Genomic DNA, 24,051 nt, shown 5'->3' on the forward strand with positions numbered 1-24,051 from the left:
TTCTTGTGTGGGTATTTCTAATGGGCTACTCAAGTACATGACAAAAAAAAAGAAAGCTTTTTTATATATAATAATTATGCTTATCTTTAATGTTAAAATATAATACATTTAATAATACAAAAATTACATTCAATTTAAATTAAATATATATTAAAATTAAAAGATATAAAATACACTTATTTTTCAAATAAAAGAAACACAAATTAAGATATAATTGAACTAAAATTTGTTTGTTTTGTTATACATATATAAACCTTGAGATTTGAAAATTTTTTTCTATTTAACTCTTGTGTTATACTTATATGAGATTATAAAATTTTAGTTGGTTTTGTACTTTTAATTTATGTACTTTTAATATTTATATTAGCATATATTTATATTTTTGTCTAATTATTTATAATTTTATAGATTATTTTATTATAATTCTAATTGAGTTATAATTAAATTAGTTGAACCTCTAATACGAATCATTAGCTAGTTAGAGAAGTTTGATGACTGATTCAACTTTTAGAATCTTAGTTAAAACTATTAACATATTACCAACATCATTTGGATCTAACCTGACTTAAATCTCATAGTGCTTTTTGTAGGTACTCACATTTTGCACTACCGAGATATTCTTCACCCATCAAAAAGGAAGTCGCCAGTTTCATCTTACTTTGACAAGTTATACATTGGATAATTGATGCATGCAGTATATATTGGACTATACCAACAACCTTGGTTTTCGAATAAATGTACGAGCATATACCAGACTAATGAGGAATCCTTGGCAACCCACAAAAGTCGAGATTCTCGCACAACTGAAACAGATATTCAAAAGCATAATGAACTTTTCGAGAAAGTTGACCACTTACTCTACAAGCCGTTGCAGGGACTGATCTGGCTCATCTATATAACAGCGTGGAACCAATCTCACAGGGACAGATATAATACCAAAAAAAATAAGATACACTAGTTTCCTTATCATTGATAAGATTATTGATTTGAGCGTTCGAGTGTTTCTTGCAGGTTCCATGCTCAAGCCCAAGTTCAGAGGATAACCTTCCCAGCGACCACAAAGACTTGCAGAGACACGTGGTCAAGTTATAACTCGAAAGAGTATCCTTGATGGAATATTTGACGTCTACTGTGGGGCTCGTTTTATTTAAATTAATCCCCATGCACATTCTGTTTTGCTAGTTTTTGCAGGATCATGGCCGATGATGTTGCACCGCCGACTCCTCCGCCCACCCATGACGAGTTGGTAGCCCTGAACAACATCCTTTTGGCCGAAGTTAAGAGGATGGCCGATCTGTTGGAATCAAATCGCAACGGTAAGTCGAATGTGGAGGATCCAAAGAGTGCAACCTCAAACGGAACACGACCGCAAGGATCAAGATTCGACGAGGTTACCCCACCAAAAGAAAGACTAACAATTGACAATCCCTTTTTCAGAGGACATTGTCAAATTTAAAATGCCGAAGAACTTTGTGTTGCCCACCGCCCTCAAGGCATATGAGGGATTCAGAGATCCCCACGTCCACATTAAGAAATTCCAATCCATGATGTTCTTTAATGGTGCCTCTGAACCTATACTTTGCCGAGATTTTCCTACTTTTCTAGATGGTGATGCATTACTTTGGTTTTCTAAGTTGCCTGCAGGTTTAATCTCCTCTTTTGAAGAGCTGGGCCGATCTTTCATCGACTATTTTGGCGCTTCAAGGATATATGTACATGGATCAGACTACCAAAGTACCATCAAACAAGGGCAACATGAGAGTCTAAAAGATTATATGACGTGGTTTTCCAAGGCAACCATGGAAATCCTAAATTTAAGCCCAGAAGTCCACTTACACACTCTCAAAAGTGGTCTCCACCCTGGGAAGTTTCAAGAAACAATAGCTGTTACCAAAATGAAAACATTGGCAGAATTTCGGGAAAAGGCAGATGGTCAAATGGAAATCGAGGAACTCTAAGAAGCTCGACGAATTGACAGACAACAACCTCCCTGAGATGAAGAAAATCAACCCAAGACCCAAAATAACAAAGACCACAAGAAGCCCTTTAAATTGACGCCCAAATAGGGGTGGCAATGGGGCGGGTAGGGGCGGGTTTTTGCTCTACCCGACCCCGGCCCGCCCTACAAAAAACCCGCATGAAACCCGCCCCGCCCTACCCGCGGGTAGTAAAATGTAAAACCCTAACCCGCCCCTGCGGATACCCGCCCCGCCCCTACCCGCCCCTATAATCATTAAATTCAACAAGTAAAATAAAATTTTAAAAATTATATAACCACCATTTACATACATAACATAAATTAAAGTAAAAATTTATATATGATATAATATTATTAATCATTTTACTAATTATTTTATATATGTAACATATATTATATATTAAAAATATATATATTTATATATATATTATATATATCGGGGCGGGTAGGGGCGGGTTTAACCTAAACCCGACCCCGCCCCGCCCCGTCCAAGAACCCGCCCCGTTAAAATCCGCCCCGGTACGGGGGCGGGTAATTACCCGCCCCGAGCGGGTAGGGGCGGGGTGGGTACCCGCGGGTTCGGGTAGTGTTGCCACCCCTACGCCCAAATACGATGCGTACACATAATTCAATACTAAAAGAGAGGACATCATTAAGGAAATACTCAATGCAAAAATGATCAAAACACCGAACAGAGCAGATTCCTACCAGGACCAAAAATATGTTGAGAAGACGAAGCATTGCGCTTTCCACGAAAAGTTCGGTTATGCCACCAACGAATGCGTAATTGCTAAAGACCTCTTGGAAAGGCTGGCTGATGAAGAAGATTTATGCCGGTTTGGAATTTCACAAAATAACTTCCATTGCAAGTATAGTCCAAACCGGCAATGGATCCACTCATCAAAGTTTAAAATAAAGAATTTGTCACAATTCAAAACAAATATAAACTGGGAGTTTTAAATCCCAGGTCGTTCTCCCTAGGAATTACAATTAAGTGCTCAATTATTGCCTATGAGGAATTGGGGGTTGTGATTGCAAGTGACAAGAAAATTAAAATGCAAGAATTAAATAAAAAGCAATTAAAGTAACAAAAATAGAAATTAAATGGCAAAAAGAACTCTTGGCAAGGATTGGGGAATTGAGGATTCCTATCATAATCATAGACCACAAACAAGGTAATTGCATAGAATTAATCCCAATTAGTCAATCCTAACATCGAGAATTAGTCAAAAGGGTATAATTGATCTCAATCCACAAGTCCTAATCAACTCACTAATTAACTTAGTGAAAGACTAGCGTTAGGGGAAACCAAACCAACTAACAATCCTAACACAATATGGAATGGACATCTATGACTCAAATTCACCTAATTACCCAATTCCAAGCCAATAGTGTGGAAAACTATACAAAAGCTAGAAGAGACATTTTATCAAATACCTAGCATGCATAAAAGTGAAAAACATCATAAATTGCAATAAAAATAAATCTATACTACCAATTGCATGAAAATAATAATCAAAACTCAAACAAGCATCAAAGAAATATCAAACATCAAAATTGCATTAATAAAACCAAAATTAACAAGTGTTCACAAACTAAAAGTAGCAAAATTGAGAAGTAACAAAAGAAATTAGGAAGATCAAGGCAAGAGATCATAATAACATAAATGAAACTATACTAAAACAAGAATTAAAGACTGAAATTAAAGAGAAATTAAGCTAGAAGCCCTAAATTCTAGAGAGAAGGGGGAGCTTCTCTTTCTAGAAAACTAAGCTAAAACATGTAAAAAACCTAAACCTAAGTGCTCTCCCCTTCATCCTTCTTCACTTTGGCTTGAAATAGTTTCAGAAATGAGTTGGACTGGGTTTTGGAGGCCCAGAATTTGCCCCAACGAATTGTAATTAATGGGCTCACGTGACCAGGGTCACGCGTACGCGTGTCCTGATGAAATTCACCCTCACGCGTATGCGTTGTCATGAGCTCACAATTGTGCGTACGCACGCATCATTGTGCGTACGCACAGATGCTGAAACTTCCAAACTCCATTTCTTCATGATTTCTTCTCTTTTGCATGCTCTTTTCTCACTTCTTCAACCCATACTGGCCTTGGAAACCTGAAATCACTTAGCAAACACATCAAGGCATCAAATGGGATTAAAGTGAATAAAATTTAGCAATTAAAAGGCCTAAAAAGCATGTTTTTACTTTCAAGCATAATTTAGGAAGAAATAATGAAACTATGCTATTTCAATAGATAAATGCAAGAAAATTTGATGAAATCCACCCAAATAGAGCAAATAAATATCATGAAATGTGGATTCATCACATCCCCACACTTAAACAATAGCATGTCCTCATGCTATACCAAAGAAAGATAAGAAGGGGAATCACCAATTATTCAATGTAACTATTGTATACAATCTATCTATATGTATGTAACTATCCTTCCTTATACTATCTAACTATCTATACGTATTTACTTAGTCCAAGTCATAAATTAATTTCCAAGAAAGCATTTATATACAATCAAGGGCTAAGACTATCATAACCAAATCATATTCGCAATTGAATTGAGTCATATAAAACAATTTAACAAACTTGCAAGATAACAATGATCATAGATGGAAATGTGGAATTGAGTAATTAAACCATCACCGGATTTATATATGCACTCTAGTCGCTCAAGTGTTTAGGGTCAATCCACTCAATTCTCCTCTAATCATGCTTTCTAAAGTTTGTTCTTCATTTAACCAATCAACAAAAATTTAATGTACATATGCAAAAAACATGAGGTCTTTTTAAGGTTGTAATGGGGCTAAGGGTAAAGGTAAAGATATATATATGGCTAAGTGAGCTTGCATTTGAATCTTTGATTAACCTAAGTTCTCACCTAGCACATACACAATCTATACAACTTTAATATTAAGCTTAGCTACCCATAATCTCACTTTTACATATACACACTCTCATGCATTAAATGCAATTCATCACATATGCATGATTTTTATTGAATTTCTCATAGGGGTAATTTTGTCCCCTTTTCATTATTTCTTTTTTTTTCTTATTTTTTTCCTTTTTTTTTCAAGAACATAATATATACCAACTCATCAATGCATATAGTTTCTATAATATTACATGAGCATGTACCCAAATTTTTAATATTTTTCAATAAGAATTAAAACACATTTTCATCAACCAAAGTTTCCAAATCTTTCCCACACTTAGTTGACACACACACTCACTATCCTAAGCTATTCAAAGATTCAAATTAGGGACAATTAATTGTTTTGCGCTTAAAGTTAGTGATGTGGCAATATAAAGAGAAAAAAGGGATCGGATTATAAAGGTTCAAAGTGGCAAACAAAGGTAAATGAAATGGTAAGCTTTTTTGGGTTAAGTGAGCTATAAAGAAGTGATGGCCTCAATCACATAATTGCATAAATATACACTAAATAATGGACATATAGAATTAAACAAACCAAAGATTGTAATCATAGAGAAGAAAACACACAAGAATGAGATAAGTGGTTAAATAATGTAACCACACAATAAGGCTCGAAACTCACAAGTTGCATGTTCTTTAACTCACAAATCATATTCCACAATGTATGAATCATGCAAGTTTTAAAAGATTTAAACTCAATTCAATTTGAATTTCAATTCCCTATAAAAAGTAAGTTTCTTGGAGATTTCATTAAATTGACTAGCTTTTATTTTATATATGTATATAATGTGATTGGATGGAAAAGGTCAAAAATCCTAAGTTTAATTCCTAATTTCAATCAAACCAAAATAGCAACTGTATAAAAAATTAAACTAGGTGCAATCATCACATCATCCAAATCACAATCATAACTAAACACTAAAAAGCATATGTAAAAGCCAAAATTAAAAGAAAATGTAAAAATATGCATCACTACAATATCATACTAGGTTATGTACAAGCAAAATTAGAAGATGCAATGAACTAAGTAAAAAGTACTAAAATAAGTAAAAAGGTTTTCAAAAATATGAAATATATACAAAGCAACTAAAAAGCATAATAAGAAACTAAACTAAAAGTATTCGAAAATGAAATTTTTTACCCAAAATGCGCTGCTGAAGTTAGACAACCTCCCCACACTTAAGATGTAGCACCGTCTCGGTGCTCAAGATCAGGTGGAGTGGAAGGAGTCGTCACTGTCATCACATCCACCTTCAGCTAGTGAGTCAGGCGATAGAGTGGCTGCAAGAACGATGGTGGTGCTGAAAAGGAAAGAACTAAGTCACAAAACAGCATATGAAGTGAACAGATAATAAAAATTTGAATGGAAGCATACATAAGATTTAAGTTAAAAGCAAACAGAAGTAACTTCCAATCAAATTAAGTAATCTAAGATAGCTAACTTACTTCTTTATCAAAGATAAAGAGAAGAAGGGAGCATTGTTGCTATGCACGAAGAAAAAAGAAAACAATTAAAAAGTTAATGTTAGTTGGAAAGGAAAAAGAAAGTCAAGAGTTAAGTGAAGAAAAAGAAAATGGTTAGTTAAAAAGGAAAAGGAAAGTTAAAAGTTATGTGAGGAAAAAGAAAGAGTTAGTTGAAAAAGAAAAGAAAAGTTAAAAGTCAAGTGAAGAAAAAAGAAAAACAGTTAGTTGAAAAAGAAAACAAAGGTCAAAAGTTATGTGAAGACAAACAAAGAGTTAGTTGAAAACAAAAAGAAAGGCAAGAGTTATGTGCATAGCAAAAATGTCCCTTAATTCTGAAAATTCCAACAAATTCTAAAACAAGCAAGTTCATGTTTAACTTCTCAACAATTCAAAATGCCAAAACAAGTAATGCACATGTATGTGTGGAGCACATAATCAAATGAGTGCTAATTATCCTCATTTGGCATAAGTTAAATCAATTTGGTATTGTCAAAGTTAAAACATTGAGAAACAAGTTAACCAAGTAACATTCAAACACCAAATTCCAATGAAGCATAAAAGTCATAAGTTGAAACAAGAATTGAAAACCCCATGATCTATGTGACTTAATGTAAATTAGGTATGAATAAAATGAATCAAATCAACCACATAGATTTAAAACCTTTAAACTTGTGAGTTTATGCAAAAGAGGCTCAAATTCTCAAAAGAATTTCAAGTTTATGGTCAATTGAAAAATCAATTAAGGCTATGTGATACTTATGAATAACACACAATTTAAAACAAGCAAAGAAGTTCAAGAATTGACCAAAACTTGTAAGGAAGCTCTTGAGAAAATTTCCAAAACCATTTAGCAAACAAGATTCTTTTTTACACAGAAATTCGTCAAATAGAATCTTGTTGCACCAAATAAAACAATGTCTTAATGAAACAAGGTTAGAAAAAATCATGCAGCATTTCAGTAGTAAATTGGCCTATTTTCCAATATTGCTCAATCAAACCAAGTTTCATATGAATGTATTAACACTAAACACACAAAAATCACATGTGAATTCATATGAAATAAACAAATAAACCAACATACAACAGCAAATAGCAATGCACAATTAAGCCATAACCAATTAAGCAACCAGCAGAAATGAGCAAATAATGGCCTAAGATACAGCCTCAAAACAGTAATAATGAACAATCCAGCAGCAATAACAACTCGAATTCAGAAATTTATCAAAATTATCATCACTGCAACAGCCATATCCAGGAATTGTTTGTTTCAAAAATCAGCCACCAACAAGAGTAAAGCAACAATAACAACTATGCAGCAGCGTCAAACAAGACATAACCTAAATCAACTATCCACGCCAGATTCTCAAACATCCTAATCAACTAAGCATGCATAAACTAACTAAACTAAAATAAGCAAAATTAACTATAAACAGTAATAAACTAAACGAAATAAAACATGAGAAAGACGAAAATCTGGGAAGTAGAGAATGAATAGAGCAGAAGGGAAAGGGATATATGTGTTGTAGCAATGGTGAACGGCGGACGTACGGTCGTCGGTGGCAGGAAGCTCGCTGCAAGGGATGGAGAACAGGGGAAAGAGAGGTGCCGCAGAAGTAGGGCAGTGGCATTGGCGATGGTGGATCGCGGAGGTGAAGCCGACGGAAAGAAGAAGAAAGGGAGAGGGAAAGGGTGGGTGCAGCGAAGCGTGGTGTGGCTCGCTGGCGATTAGGGTTGCTGGCGGCGCTAGGTGGTCGCATGATGATGGTTTAAGGCAGGGAAGGAGAGTGTTGAGGTGCTAGGGTACCGTGAAGTGTAATACCCGGTCTAACCGAAATTAATTAAATAATAAGTTAAATAGGAGCGAATATGGTTGGAAGATTTGGCAATTGGAATTTGATAATTTAAATATGATATTTGGATTCAGTGAATTTTTCCGAGTCGGAAAATATAGTTTTCTGCGTAAAAGCGCGCAGTGGAATTTTGACCGGCAGTACCGGCTGAGATCTGTCTGGTACTACAGCTGAGGAAATTGATTATGGGTAAATAAGATTAAGAAATGAGGAATTATAATTAGGGAAGGTAGAAATATTTAAAGTGCGATTTAGAGCGCTAATCTTAAAGGTTTTGGCCCAAAATTGGGCCAATGGGCAAAAATAAGTGAACCGGGCCTAAGTGGGCCCAAGACCCAACATATATAAACATTAGTTGTGAGCATTTCAGCTCATTTTACCCTAAAAAGAGGGGTTGGGGCGCTGATTTGAGAAGAGAGAAGAGAAGAGAGAAAACCTAACTCTCTTTGATCTTCAAACCACCATAACTTGAGCTACGGAGCTCCGATTGACGAGCCGTTTGCGGCCACACGTCGCTCTTATCATTCTCTACAATTCTATCTAAGTTTGGTGGTGAGTATTCTATTCATCTCTGCCCAATTTTCGAAATTCCCCACTATTACACGTTTTTGGGTAGTTAGTGTTGAAATCTTGTGATTTTGGGTGTTTAGGGATACTCCAACATGGATTCTAAGTGAGTTCTATCCCTACTTCATATGGGCTGAGGTAAGAAGTGCTCAAACCCTTGTGATTTGTCATTTTTATGAGCCCTAGGTTGATGTATGTATGTGATATTGGTTATGTTAGTGTATTTGGTGATGTTGGTGCACAATTGGGAGATTGGTATTGCTTGAGGAGCTTTGGTAAGGCTTGGAGCTAAGGTTGGTGAAGACTTCCAAAGAAGAGGCTCAATTGGTTTGGCTACAAGAGGTACGGTTTAAGTTTCATTTAAGTACCGTGTGTTGTGATGAGAATTCCTAGGCTAGATGCCCCTAGGATTAAGTTTGGATTGCGTAAATGGTTGGTGCTAATATGCATAGTTGGTATCTAATGTGAATTAATGATTGGGTTGAGGATTGTGTAGCCTTGTATGCTTGGTGTATTGAGAATTTGATGTACTGGGTAATGAGTATTGAATTGTGATTCATCCATTTAAATTGTGAAATTGGGCCGGAGGCCGTGAATTTTGGGCCGGAGGCCGGGGAAAGGTAAGAAAGGTAAGTTGATGTGTGCATTGTATGATGACACAAGTGATTGGATGAATTTCAGATAATGAATATATGAATGATTGGGTTGGTTATTGAACAATAAGGTTTGAGGAGTTGAAGTGTGGAATTTGGTAAATTTGGGTGAAATTATATAGATGAGGCATGTTTGGTTTTGGTTGAGATATATTATGTGGTCATATATGTGATTATGATTATTGATGCCTTGATGGTATTATGATGCATTAGAGATATGTATGTTGTGATATATACTTGAGGAGTGATTAAGGTTGATTTGTGGGTGAAACCACGTGATAGTGAGTATGATATTGATTATGTATAATGATAGTTGATTGGAAATAGTGTTGTTGAAATTTGGCATGAGGAAGAGTATATGATATGTAAATGTGCTTGAGTTTGCGAAAGTGTCAATGTGTGAGTTGAGGATGGCTTGATGTTGATTTTGGTACATTTTGATTGATTTCAAAAAGGGTTGAAATTGGCATGTTTTGATTGACTTTGGAAAGAGTTGAAAATGGCTTGTTTTGAAAATGGCACTTTGTGGTTTTGTATGAAAAGATGGTTTTTTGGGCATACTTTGACGGGACATAACCTGGACTACGGATCTCTGTTTTCTGCCAAATCTATTTAGAAATGAAATTGGATCCGGGATGTCCATGCCGTTCGAAGAACGGGTGAAAAATGATTTAAAATGAGAAAGTTATGTCCGTCGGAAGGTTGGGGGTTGAATCTGTAAATTCTGCAGCTTTTAACTTAGAAAAAATTTTAGCAGAACGACCCTACGCGCGTAGGCGCACTTGGCGCGTCCGCGCCGTTCTTCCAGAAAGCACCATCCACGCGTGCGCGTGGTGTGCGCGGGCGCGTCGATGCGCTGCACCAATTGCCCAGCCATTTTCCAGAGAGTTGTGCCAGGGTTGTGCCAGTTTTGTGCCTGGGCGCAAGAGCACCCACACGTACGCGTGGCTGACGCTTGTGCGCCGTTTGGATATTTTTCAATCCGCGCGTTCGCGCATATGGCGCTTGCGCGTCGATGAGTTTTTGGCCATCCATGCGTGCGCGTGGAGTGCGCGTACGCGTGGCCCTGTTTTCATGCCAAAGTTGATTTTTGAGTTTTAAAAGCCAAATCTCATACTTCTAAGCTTCCGATCTCACCTCTTATGTATTAAATCATTATGATATGCCTAGCAATGAGAAAGGAGCTAGGGGATGTGGTAACTTGCGAGTGAAGCAAGGGGAAAAGTTATGATCAATGATGATCAAAGATGATTATATGAGATATGGAGGATGACGGTGGAAGTACCGTGTATGCCATGAGCCGGATGGCTATATTTATTGATAAATGGCCCGTTCTTGATTGGACCATGAGCCGGATGGCTGAGTTATTGCCGGGTTACGGCAAAGCCATTATTGTTTATGGCTGAGTATAAATGCATATATGATTAATAAATGAATATGTTAAATGGATAATAATGAAAAGATATTGAAATGTGATGTGCGACCCCGGGTAGTAGGCAGTGGCGTTGTCCACTTGCTTCGGTATGAGACGGGAAAGGAGGATTATGATAAACGAGTTTAATCATGGAGTTTTAAATAAATGTTTATTTGTGATACCTGGGTAGTAGCAAGGGTCGTGGTTCGTCCCGCTTGCTCCGGGTTATTGTCTGAAAATTGATAATAATGAAGGGTGATTATAAATAAATGTTTATTTGTGATACTTGGGTAGTAGCAAGGGTCGTGGTTCGTCCCACTTGCTCCAAGTTAATGTTTGAGATTTGGTAACAATGAATGTTGATAATATGAATTGAGATTGAATGAATATATGTTTAAGATACCTGGGCAGTAGCAAGGGTTGTGGTTCGTCCCACTTGCTCCGGGCCAATGCTTGAGATACCTGGGTAGTAGCAAGGGTTGTGGTTCGTCCCACTTGCTCCAGGTCAGAGATTGTGACGCCTGGGTAGTAGCGGCAGTAGTGGTGAATCCACTCGCTCCAGGTTGAGTTTTTAAACACCCGCCTGGGTAGTAGCCGCAGTAGTGGTTATTCCACTGGCTCTGGGTTGAGCGGGTAGTAGCAAGGGGGTTGTAGCTCAAACCTACTTGCTCCGCAATGGGTGTTTCTGTCCAATGGTTAGCTACCAGGACATGTCGGGTTGGCTATATAACCGACAGATGATATCATCAGCCATAGGGCAGGCATTCATCATTTGCATATGTTTGAATTGTTTGGGTTTGCCATTTGTTTTGGATTTCTACATCATATATGCCATGTTACCTGACTATATGTTACTTGTTCTACTTGTACCATATTTGTGTATTACTTGCCTGTATTGCTTGTGTTTGTACAACTGAGAGGCCCCTCATGCTGGTGTCGGTGGGTGTTGAGGGTTGTTCTTGATGGGATGAATTGATGATGCGATTGCATGATGATGATGATTATTGAATGAGATAATTGTAGCTCCCTGGGTAGACGCAGTGATGTGGTTTCACTAGCTCCAGGCGAGTGTATGATGTATTGATATAGAATTGCTGAGGCAGAACAACTGGTGATGGTTTTGCTTATAATTCTGAGTCTGATTCGTGGAAGAGTCAGCGAGTTGGGAAACATGTGAAACATGAATTAGATTTAGCACTCCCTTATGACAGTTGCCTATTCATGGATTAGCGAAAACCTAAGATGAATAATTGGTGAAGAAGCTTAGGATGCTTAGTGAGTTTTATTGCAGTGCATTGTATTTATTTGGCACTTTTACCGTACTGGAAACCCATGGGCCCGGGGTTCTCATTCCGTATATATCTTTTGTTTTTCAGATACAGGTCCAGGTGCTCAGAAGTGAGTTGTGGGTCGTCTGAGAGACGGCGAAGATCTTTATTTCCTCTACTTTGTGTTTTGATTAGAATCTCTCCACCTTTGTTTTGGAAAGTTTATATTATGTATTGAACTCTTTGAATTTGCCTATAGAGGCTCTCATGTTTCCTTCGGGAGAGATTAGGACATACTGTTGTCAACTACTTTCATACTGTACCCTAGCCGACCTAAACTTCGCGGGTCGTGACTAGTGGCTATTTACTTATGTTATATATATCTATCTGTTATCTATCTCTCAATCTCCTCTATGCCTTGTCCGCATATCGTTTTCGACTTCACGGTTTATCTTTTGTTGTCGAAACGTGAGAGATACGTCTTCGTGATTTTATTTCTACTCTTTTCAGGCGTCTCGATTAATACTCCTTTCGAAATTACCTATATTTATTTATTAAAAATCCACCTGAGAGTCGTACCACCGTAATATCATTGACTTATGACTCGAGCATAAGGATTTGAATATTAGGGTGTTACACGAAGAGGAAGGTCGCGGGGTTGTGGATTAGCGTGAGGGTAACAGGGCTTGGGAAAGCGGAAGAGAGAAGGGGTAAGGGACGAGAAAAGAGAGATGAGAGAGGAGGAAGAAGAGAGGGGGAAAGGGATGGCAGCTGCGGCAATCGCCGGTGGTGGTGTGGTGGTCTGAGACAGTGATGGATGATGATGATGGTGAAGAAGATGGAAGCTTATTGACGGTGAATGGTTGGCTCAGAGAAGAGGAAAAGAGAAGGGAAGGGAAGAGTAGGGGGATGCGGACGCACAAAGTTGTGTGGGCGCTCCCACCAGAAGGGGTTGAATCACTACAAAAAATTATGGTAAAAACGGCCGTTTTTTGGGTATTTACGGCGGTTTGAACCGCCATTATTACCAATAATGGCGGTTTCGTAAAGCGACGTAATTTTGGGCGCCATTCTTGTTATTACGGTGGTTTTCTGAAAACCGCCACAATTTCCTGGGTTAAAATGGCGGTTTTTGAATAGGTTAAAACGGCGGTTCAAAACCGCCATTATTTCCAGGGTTAAAATGGCGGTTCTTGGATAGGTTAAAACGGTGGTTTGAACCGCCATTATTACCCTGACAGAGTGGTGTTTTGGTTGGTTAAAACGGCAGTTCTAATCGTCGTTATTTCCAGGGTTAAAATGGCAATTTTTTGATAGGTTAAAACAGCGGTTTGACCGCCATTATTACCCTGACAGAGTGGCGTTTTGGTTGGTTAAAACGGCATTTTTGAACCGCCATTTTTACCCTGACAGTAGCATTTTGGTTGGTTAAAATGGCATTTTTGAACCGCTGTTTTACCATGACAGTGACATTTTTTATCGTTTAAAAAATAGTTTTTACTGTTATTTTTATCGCGTTAAATGAATAATTTTGTGATTAAAATTTCACAATAGCAAAAAATCATAATCCATAAATGAAATATTATATAACTCATAAATAAAATATTAATATAATATATAATTTTTTATTAGTGAATCAATTTGTAGGTCTACAACAATCACATTTATCGCTTATAGTATAATGAATCAATTCATTCTAACCTGATATTTGCTCATTGCTATTTAATTAATAAAATCCTAACTTATAGATTTGCCAATGAATTTCTTAAACTGTTTTCCGTTTCATGTATGTGGTCATCACACCACAAATGTTGCAATGCATTAATATTCAGCACTAAACATTTTCATGAACCACCAGCCTCCTTTCTCTCAATGAGTTTGATAAAGTTTCGAACAATTTCCTTTCGTTCGGTTGTTATAATGCTCTCTGGATGAAACTGCACACCCTGCAATTTTGAAGAACTTAAACTTTAGCACAGAATTGCTGGTTAATAAAAGCATGAACAACCAAAATAACCCCTTCAATGCTAGAGAGTAAATTCTTGATTTGTACATTCACCTTTTCAAACATCAAATTCTCAATTGAGTTTATATTTTAATATGCAGCACAGTTTAGTGTCTACACAGACGTACTGATTTATTAACTCATGCTATGTACCTTTGTAGTGTATTATACCCAAATTGACTTCTCGGACATCAAAATAGTAACAAAGCACATATTAAACAAAAGTGATGATGATAAAGATCTCTACAAACTCTAAATTCAGGTCCACGAAATTTCAAAATATTTCAAAAGCTGTCAGCTAAACTCCATATCAAAATTGAAAACCAGATTACACTATTTTCCTGAATTTAAGAGAAGGGCGATGAATCTTTTCTTGATCTGATCAAAAGAAATCCCCATATAAGGAATAGGGTGTTACCTGTAGATGCTTATACTTCTTATGACGAGCTGCCATTATAAGACCATCCTCAGTCTAGGCTGTCACCTCAAGTTCTTCATGAGGAAAACTCTCCTTTTCGATCACAAGGCTGTGATATCTACCAGCTAAGAAAGGATTGAAAATAACAGCGCGGTAAGGCCAACTAATGACACAACTCAAAAATAGAAAATAGAAAAAATCAAACAAATCAGAATACAAAAATCGAATTTCATAAATAATATCAATGAATCCCTACTTTGATAATCCGGCAAATAATCCATCTTCTCCTTTCTCATCATAATACACCAAAGAGCTTTTCCCATGCATGACACCATGAGGAGAGCGAACAATTTTCCCTGCACAGGTTAAAGGCATAATGTCTTAATCCTATTTCAACTGTCCAGAAAAAGGGAAGAAATGAAAATGATGGAAGTTAAACTACAGGGGATGCTTGCGCTGAAACCAAAAGCCATGTTTGCACCAAAAAATGTAATGTGAATAATATACAAATTTATCAAAGAGATCTTGCTGTCAGTTATATGCACCAAATATATCAGTGGTGGCTAAAGGTTGAAGAAATCTTAGATTATCATTAAAGTTAATAGTTTATATGATGATTTTTATTAAATGGCAACGAGTGAAGAAGGAAAAAAAACTATACAAAATTCGATAGAACCCAAACCAAAATCAAGAAAAGAAAAAAAAAGAATCAAAGAGTTAACAATTAATAGTAAACTAGTTAAACCATTAACTTGGACAACACAAATAAATTTAACCAAGCAACTTATTACACTTTAGTCTGAAATCTACTATCTTAAATTAGCAATTCTAATATGAAAATTTCTTATAACTGCACAATAACCATATTACTAATAGATCCTGATAATCTAGCTTATGATTGATTCAGGTATGAAATATAACATATTTAGGCCTGGAAAATTTGTTACCATCAGCTGGTTCTGTTGACAGCAAGTTAGCTATGTGTGCTGCTAATGCATCTAAACCTTCCCAATCATCCAGACTCTCTTCTGAGAGTTCTCCCACATCAAACCCTATTCAATAATTTTCAATCAGCATGTTATTTATCAGTAGAAATAATTAGCAGTAGAAAAGCCATTGATCACTGCAATTAGTTTATGTTCAAGGTATTGAACTTTAGCTTCTTCTTTTTTATGAATTTTAGTGAGAGGGCATGCTTGATATTCAATTTGAGAATTGAACCTTCCAAACAAAAGTGAAGCTTAAATATTGACATCTATTGCTGTCATTCTATAATATTTTTGCTTCAAGTTAAAATTTAGTGATGATAAATATTCTATTATGCTTATGAAAATTCTCTGGTCCGCATAACAAAAATGAAAATGAAAGAGTAAACCTTATGCAGTTTGGTATGAGATCTTGCAATGCACGCATCTTCTCATTGATCCTGTCTCTTCGCCTCTGTATAAGTAGAAGATCACAATGATAATCATACAGATCACAAGCAACAAAACATATGCTACAGATGGAAAATTTGTTGATTCCAAAAACCACTTGCTCTGTGTTCTATTATTCATCTTTTACATAAAGTATTATCAAATCATTGATCATTACAATGGTACCTAGAACATTATTATTATCTTTTACCATCTAGTTATACATAAAGATCTAATTAAAAAATTACCAAAAAGTATATAACAATATAAACAGTTCACATTATTACAGGCTATTCATATAATATTTACCTTTTTCAATTCTCAATCCCTTTTCACACTTGTAATGTTCTTAGTAATATATGCTTCCTCCAACCGGAGGATCAAAGGTCACAGATAACAAGTTGTAATCACCACTTGTGTTGGAACCTGCCTCCTCTTGCAGTGCCAGGTCATGTTGAAGTTGAGCTATCACTTCATTCATTGTTGGTCTCTCATTTGCTTCAAACTTCAAACAGCATTTTATGACATTCAAGAATACTTCCCAACACTGTAGTGCAATCTTTCCCTTTAGATTGAGATAAATAACCCCTTCAACAATTGATAGCTTGTTTGTTAGTACCATTTTTAAGAGAATTATACCAAAGGAATAAACATCACATTTATCTGTGAAATCATGTCCTTGTAACAACTCCAGAGCAGCATAATCTTCTGTAATAAGCCACAGAATTGGTGACTGGTTAACAACAACAAATGATTAAATAAGTATTTTTGCTTTGCTAAGATAAAAATGAAAATAAAAAGTCACCTGCATGAATTTTCTTGGACCATGGGAGCCCAAAATCTGAGAGTTTGGGAACCATATCATAATCCAAAAGGATGTTGCTGAGTTTTATGTTATGGTGAAAATTTGATGTTGTGTGAAGGTAGCTCAATCTTTCTGCTACTCCAATGCATATTTCTAGTCTTTTCTTCCATGTTAGAGCTTCTTCATTCCAATTTAAGTGATAATGGAGAGATCCATTGGGAATATACTACTCTGCTACACTATCTTTACCTGACTCCACATAAATATCTTCTAACTACATAACTAATTAACTTGCTAACTGTAACTAACTCTCAAGTGAGCTAACCACTTTTGGCGCCGACCTAACTATTTTACGTAATAGCTATATCTCAAATCTCTAATATAATTCATTAGATAGATTTTCATAAACTGATCATCATTGATGACTATATATTCTAAAGTAATTACTAATTAATGAATTGGATTTTACATTTAAGATATCTTCTTTTATTTTAAAAGAAAGAAACAGTTAGCTCCATGAAAAAAATAATCAAATCTAAGGTGCTGTTACGTACAAAGTACAAATATATATACGTCGTTAGTCCTGTCTTTTCCCCCCAATAAAGAATGAATGACCATTTTAGCTCGTTGGTCAATTAACGCATACAGTGGTACATGGATTAACTTTTTCCAATTTCCTTATGTGATATTTGATTAACATTTTCTAAATGTTGTAGGGAATGAATGCTTTAGTTTTTTTATTTTAATTAATCTTGTCAAGTGTGACTTTTTATTTCACTTAAATATCAAGTACCTCTTCACAGGCAGAGTTCACAGTGTAAACTCCTCTTGAAGTCTTCAGCCTGCATCAAGTGGAAAAAAATAAAGTGAAGTGAAATAAGAAAAACCAAATTGAAAACAAATTCAGACAAAACATCTTGAGAATCAGCAAATCTAAGTCCCAAACTGAATCTTGAAAGAGAACACTCTTAATTTTGCCTCCACTCTTGGCACTTTCATCAGCTCCATAAAATACCAAAGCATAACAAGAACATGAAAATATTACACAGGCTGGTCCTTAGCTTGAACTAACAAATACCAAAATAGCCTTTTTTTTATAAGTCAATTTTTGAAGACACAAACACTTGAATCAATTAGCAGAGGAACCTCTTATAAGTTCAATATATGTTCCCCTCACAATGAACAATTTTCTTTTCACGATTACTCTATATAAAGAAAACAAAGAAAGCATGTCCTTGCTGGATTCACATTGGGAGCTAAGCTAGTTTTAAATTTCAAAATTTCACAATGATGAACATGCAGTAGTTATAATAATAAGCACCAAAGAATCATCATCTATAACAGAAAACAAGTTCCAATCTTTTCCATCTCTCTCAGGAAATTCATCAACCACATGGCAAGCATAACAATACTAAACTGAAATACAGTTAGAAAATAAGCAACTGAGAATAAACAAGAAGAGAAAGAGAATACAAACAGAAATTGAGAATGAACAGAAACACACTACGAGCAATGTTGAGTGGATTGAAGAAGAAGAGAATGCAGAAGTGAGAACGCACCGGCGCCGCTGGCGGAGGAGACACATTAATGGAATAGGTGATTCGCTCAATCTCATAAGCTATGGCGTAGTGACCAGATTTTGAAACACGTCGATAGAGGCGCCTTCACTCGAACGCAGAAGGTTGATGAAAGCGGCTGAAATGAGATGAATGGTGGTGACGATGGCGGCGACAAACTCTAGGGTTTGAGATGAACTCACTCTCGTTCTCATTTCCCTCTCCCTCCGATGTGCGATCTCAGATTATACCTAGAAGGAAAAAGAAAATTAACCAAGGGAATTATACTTAGAGAGCTATTGAGACGAAAGCGTTACAAAACTCAAATTCAACCAATCAGGACCACCATTGAAGGGGAAAAAGAAAATAAAGGCTTTGTAAAAGCTTATCCAAATTAGAATTAAGAAAATTTAAGATCAACAAAGATGTACAAAACTAGATAGCAGAAGCTCCACCGAGGACAGCAATGATAGCGTTGCTTATGGTGACGAAGAGATGAGCGGCGGCGCAACGAACCCTCAAATCAAAGCCAGAAAACCTAATCAAAGAAGAGCGCTCCTTCGAAGGCAGCAACAACGGCATTGCCGCCAGAGGAAAGCATCGTGGATGAGATCGCAGATCTCATGTTACGATGGAGTTTCTTCTTGATTCTCACATTGTGATGGAGGTTCGATTGAATAGCATAGCCTTTATTAGTGAAATAGAATAGTTTTTTTAATTACCAGTGAAGCAGGAGCAACTGAGCAAGTAATGGCGTTTAAAACCGCCTAAATCACCAAAAGACTACCACTTTCTACAAACGAATTATGGCAGCTGCATAAACCGCCTCACTTTATGAAAATAACGGCGGTTTTATATAACCGCCATTATATTGATGCCATTTTATATCCATTTTTTGTAGTGAATTGGGGGTGCATACGCACAAAGAGGTGCGTACGCGGGACTGGTGAAAAATTGGAAGCGACGCATATGCGTCTAGCAGGCGCACGCATGGCCAGGGAAAAACGGAAGCTCACACGTACGCGTGATAGGCATACTTGAGAAGAAGTGTGCACACGCACTTAGGTGTGCGCATGCTCTGAATAGAGGGGCAGTATGAAAGTGTGCGCACGCACAAAAGGCAAAATTTTTTTTTTCAAAACAGAATTTTACCTAACACTTCAAAATGCATATAAACAAGAAATAACAAAAATATGTAACTATTCACATTAAAATTTAAAATTGCCCAAAAATTTATTTTCCAAATCAAAATCATTGGACTATTTAAAGCACTTGTAATATGCACAAGTAAGAATTTACCAAAACTATTTCAACCATCCAAAAACTAATTAAAAATTTTAAACATGCAATTCAAGTCAAAAAGACAATTTAAACAAATTTACTAACTATTCAGATATGCAATTTAAAACAAAAATCTATTAAGGCAAGCTAACAAAAACAAAAGATAACCAAAAAAACAAAAACAAAAGATAACCAAAAATCAAGCTATTTACATATTAACATATTTACAATAGCTAATAATATAACACCATTGCAACTCCCCAGCAACGGCGCCAAAAACTTGATGAAGAAGATTTGTGCTGGTTTAAAATTTCACAAAATAACTTCTGTTGCAAGTATAGTCCAAACCGGCAATGGATCCTCTCATCAAAGTTTAAAATAAAGAATTTGTCACAATTCAAAACAAATATAAACTGGGAGTTTTAAATCTGGAGTCGTCCTCCCTAGGAATTGCAATTAAGTGCTCAATTATTGGCTATGAGGAATTGGGGGTTGTGATTGCAAGTGACAAGGAAATTAAAAGGCAGGAATTAAATAAAAAGCAATTAAAGTAACAAAAATAGAAATTAAACGGCAAAAAGAACTCTTGGCAAGGATTGGGAAATTAAGGATTCCTATCATAATCATAGACCACAAACAAGGTAATTGCATAGAATTAATCCCAATTAGTCAATCCTAACATCGAGAATTAGTCAAAAGGTCATAATTGATCTCTCAATCCACAAGTCCTAATCAACTCACTAATTAACTTTGTGAAAGACTAACGTTAGTGGAAACCAAACCAACTAACAATCCTAACACAATATGGAATGGACATCTATGACTAAAATTCACTTAATTACCCAATTCCAAGCCAATAGTGTGGAAAACTATACAAAAGCTAAAAGAGACATTTTATCAAACACCTAGCATGCATAAAAATGAAAAAAAAATCATAAATTGGAATAAAAATAAATCTATACTACTAATTGCATGAAAATAATAATAAAAACTTAAACAAGCACCAAAGAAATATAAAACATCAAAATTGCGTTAATAAAATCAAATTAACCAGTGTTCACAAACTAAAAGTAGCAAAATTGAGAAGTAACAAAAGAAATTAGGAAGATTAAGACAAGAGATCATAAAAATATAAATTAAACTATACTAAAACAAGAATTAAAGACTAAAATTAAAGAGAAATTAAGCTAGAAACCCTAAATTCTAGAGAGAAGGGGGAGCTTCTCTCTCTGAAAAACTAAGCTAAAACATGTAAAAAACCTAAACCTAAGTGCTCCCCCCTTCATCCTTCTTCACTTTGGCTTGAAATAGCTTCAGAAATGAGTTGGACTGGGTTTTGGAGGCCTAGAAATCGCCCCCAGCGAATTGCAATTAATGAGCTCGCGTAACCAGGGTCACGCGTACGCATGGGTCACGCATACGCATGACCTGAGGAAATTCACCCTCTCGCGTATGCATCGCCATGAGCTCACAATTGTGCATACGCAGGCATCACTGTGCGTAAGCACGGATGCTGAAACTTTCAAACTCTATTTCTTCATGTTTTCTTCTCTTTTGCATGCTCTTTTCTTACTTCTTCGACCCATACTGGCCTTGGAAACCTGAAATCACTTAACAAACACATCAAGGCATCAAATGGGATTAAAGTGAATAAAATTTAGCAATTAAAAGGCCTAAAAAGCATATTTTTTTTCAAGCATAATTTAGGAAGAAATCATGAAACTATGCTATTTCAATAGTTAAATGCAAGAAAAGTTGATGAAATCCACCCAAATAGAGCAAATAAATATCATGAAATGTGGATTCATCATTGGCCAGGCAGGGACACTTAGACAAATATATAAGTGGACGTATACAACAAAGCTCAACTGACGTTCACTGCGAGCAAACCCCAAACACCACCAGAAGAACAAGGTACCAACCCCCGCCAACACAGGGGGTTATTAATTGTATTTTAGGTGGTTTCGCGAGTGGAGGACATACAAGTTTGGCTAGGAAAAGAAGCTACCGAACAATGCTAATGGTCCAAAGAACAACGACAGAGGCCATACCTCCCCATCCATATCCACCGTAACCTTCGAACAATCCGACTACCAAGCAAAGGCCACATATCTAGATGATCCCGTGGTCATTTCGATCCAGACGGGAGACCTCCTAGTAAAGAAGGTCTTACTTGACCCAGGTAGTAGTGTTGACGTATTGTTCTACTCCACTTTCCAAAAGATAAAGCTAAGTGATAAAACAATGCAACCTTCTTCGGGAGAGTTGATAGGATTCTCAGGGGAACGGGTACCTATACTCAGGAGCACATGGATGAAAGTAACAATGGGTGACCATCTCTTATCAAAAACAAAGGACGTATAGTTCTTAGTGGTCGACTGCATTAGCCCTTATAACGTCATTCTTGGTAGACCTTCTTTAAATTCTTTTGGTGCTATTATATCAACTGTTCATCTTTGTGTTAAGTTTTAGGTACAAGATAACCAGGTAGCAATGATGATTGCCAAAAGTAGGTTTGGAAATTTTTTCTCTCGAAGAATTGGTGTTGCAAGTATTGTCCCAAACCCACAATCAACCAACATCAAAGTTTAATTCAAAGATGTCACAATTCAACATAAAATAACCGGGAGTTTTAAATTACGGGTCGTTCTCCCTAGGAATTGCAATTAAGTGTCCAATTATTGGCTATGAGACAAGGAATGTAAATAGGCAATGAATGAAACAAGCATGCAAGGAATTAAATGGAAAGAAATTAAAGTAACAAAAATGGAAATTAAATGACAAAAAGGGCTCTTGGCAAGAATTGGGGAATTGAGAATTCCTATCCTAGTCATGGACCACAAACATGGTAATTGTGTGGAATTAATCCCAATTAGTCAATCCTACATCGAAAATTAGTCAAAAGGACATAGTTAATCTCAATCCACAAGTCCTAGCCAACTCTATTAATTGAAGGCTTAGAGTTAGTGAAAACCAAATCAACTAACAATCCTCACACAATGTGGAATGGACATCCACCACTCAAGTTCACCTAATTACTCAATTTCTCAACCAAGAGTGTGAAAAACTACGCAAAAATCCAACCAAGTATTTTATCAAATACTTGGAAGGCATAAAAAGAAAGCATAGTAAAATAACAAGAATTAATAACTTCTACAACTACTAAGCAAGGAAAATAAGAATAGCAACTCAATTCAACAATAAAAGAGCATGAAACATAAATTGCATTAAATGTAAATTAAAATAACAAGAGTGCTCATAAACATAAAAAGCAACAAAAATGAGAAATTAACAAGATAACATAAGAAAATTAAGGCAATAGAACAAAGAAAGGTAGAAGAAACTAGATGAAAACAAGAATTAAAAAGAGAAATTACAAAGAAATTAAACTAAGAAACCCTAGTTCTAGAGAGAAGGGGAGCTTTTCTCTCTAGAAAATGACCTACATAATGCTAAACTAACCCTAATTTCTCCCTCCCCCCCTTCACATGGAATGAGGCCTCCTTTGATATAGCAAGAATCAGCTTCAGAGAGTCCCAAAACTGGGCTCTGGAGGCCCAGAAATCGCCCCCAGCGATTTGCATTAATGAGGTCACGGGCTGGCTGTGACGTGTATGCATGGGTCACGCGTACGCGTCGTCTGGCGTTTTCTTGCCACGCGTACGCGTGGCCTTCGACGATGCACCTCTTCACGTGTGCGCGTCTGTCACGCTTGCACGATGCTCTAAGCACTCCAAATCCTTGTTTTTCCATGCATTCTCCACTTTGCATGCTTTTCTCTTCACTTCTTCCATCAGATACTTGCCTTATGAATCTGAAATCACTCAACAAATATATCAAGGCATCGAATGGAATGAAAGTGGAATAAAATTGATTAATTAAAGCACAAAATAGCATGTTTTCACAATTAAGCTCAGTTTAGGGAGAAAACACAAAGTATGCTATTTAGATGAATAAATGTGGGTTTATGTGATGAAATTCACTCAAATCAAACCAAAATATATCGTCAAATATGGATTCATCAAGATTTAAGCAACCATACACTCCAATCAAAGGGAAGCACGACATTGTTACAATGAAAGCCTGAAAATTAGATCGGAGAATACACTGAAAACTGAGTTTCCACAAGACACCTTCAATGTGGCAAATATTTCAAACACAGCAGAGCTTGATCCAAGAGGAGATCTCCGCAACAGACCATCGCTAATAGACGATATCGAAAAGGTAATCTTATATAACAATGACAATCACTTCACTTATGTAAGTCGTTATCTTTTGCAAATAATAAAAAACAAATCGTCAACATACTTCGACAAAATGTCGTCCTCTTTGCTTGAACCCCAGCAGATATGCCAGGTATAGACCTGAGTTTTATATGCCATGGGTTACAAATTGATCCAAAGGTCCAACCCATAGCGCAAAAGAAAAGGAAC

The 24,051-nt window shown here is 36.4% G+C and overlaps 1 protein-coding gene and 1 long non-coding RNA gene across 11 annotated transcripts; one reads left to right on the forward strand and one right to left on the reverse strand.

The window, feature by feature from the left end:
- The first annotated feature begins 1,457 nt into the window (after window positions 1-1,457).
- On the forward strand, window positions 1,458-1,958 carry LOC112733220 (uncharacterized). The gene has a single exon (XM_025782111.1). It carries the CDS (start codon window positions 1,458-1,460, stop codon window positions 1,956-1,958), a length of 501 nt encoding a protein of 166 aa, XP_025637896.1.
- Window positions 1,959-13,743: 11,785 nt separating this feature from the next.
- On the reverse strand, window positions 13,744-19,226 carry LOC112737855 (uncharacterized). Of its 10 annotated transcripts, none has more exons than XR_003169113.3 (9): window positions 18,793-19,226; window positions 18,341-18,588; window positions 16,782-17,623; window positions 16,286-16,684; window positions 15,937-16,001; window positions 15,509-15,613; window positions 14,818-14,917; window positions 14,562-14,686; window positions 13,744-14,084 (listed from the first exon to the last, which is right to left on the reverse strand). It is a non-coding gene; the product is annotated as an uncharacterized lncRNA (long non-coding RNA). The 10 variants fall into 10 exon arrangements; XR_011869523.1 differs by having other exon boundaries at window positions 19,060-19,190; XR_011869526.1 differs by having other exon boundaries at window positions 18,286-18,588; window positions 19,060-19,174.
- Window positions 19,227-24,051: the final 4,825 nt, after the last annotated feature.

This window comes from Arachis hypogaea, chromosome 13 (genome assembly GCF_003086295.3).
Source record: "Arachis hypogaea cultivar Tifrunner chromosome 13, arahy.Tifrunner.gnm2.J5K5, whole genome shotgun sequence".
Classification (NCBI taxonomy): Eukaryota; Viridiplantae; Streptophyta; class Magnoliopsida; order Fabales; family Fabaceae; genus Arachis; species Arachis hypogaea.

Coding starts and splice junctions, on each gene's coding strand:
- LOC112733220 (XM_025782111.1), top strand. CDS start 1,458: ATGCCGAAGAACTTTGTGTTGCCCACCGCCCTCAAGGCATATGAGGGA.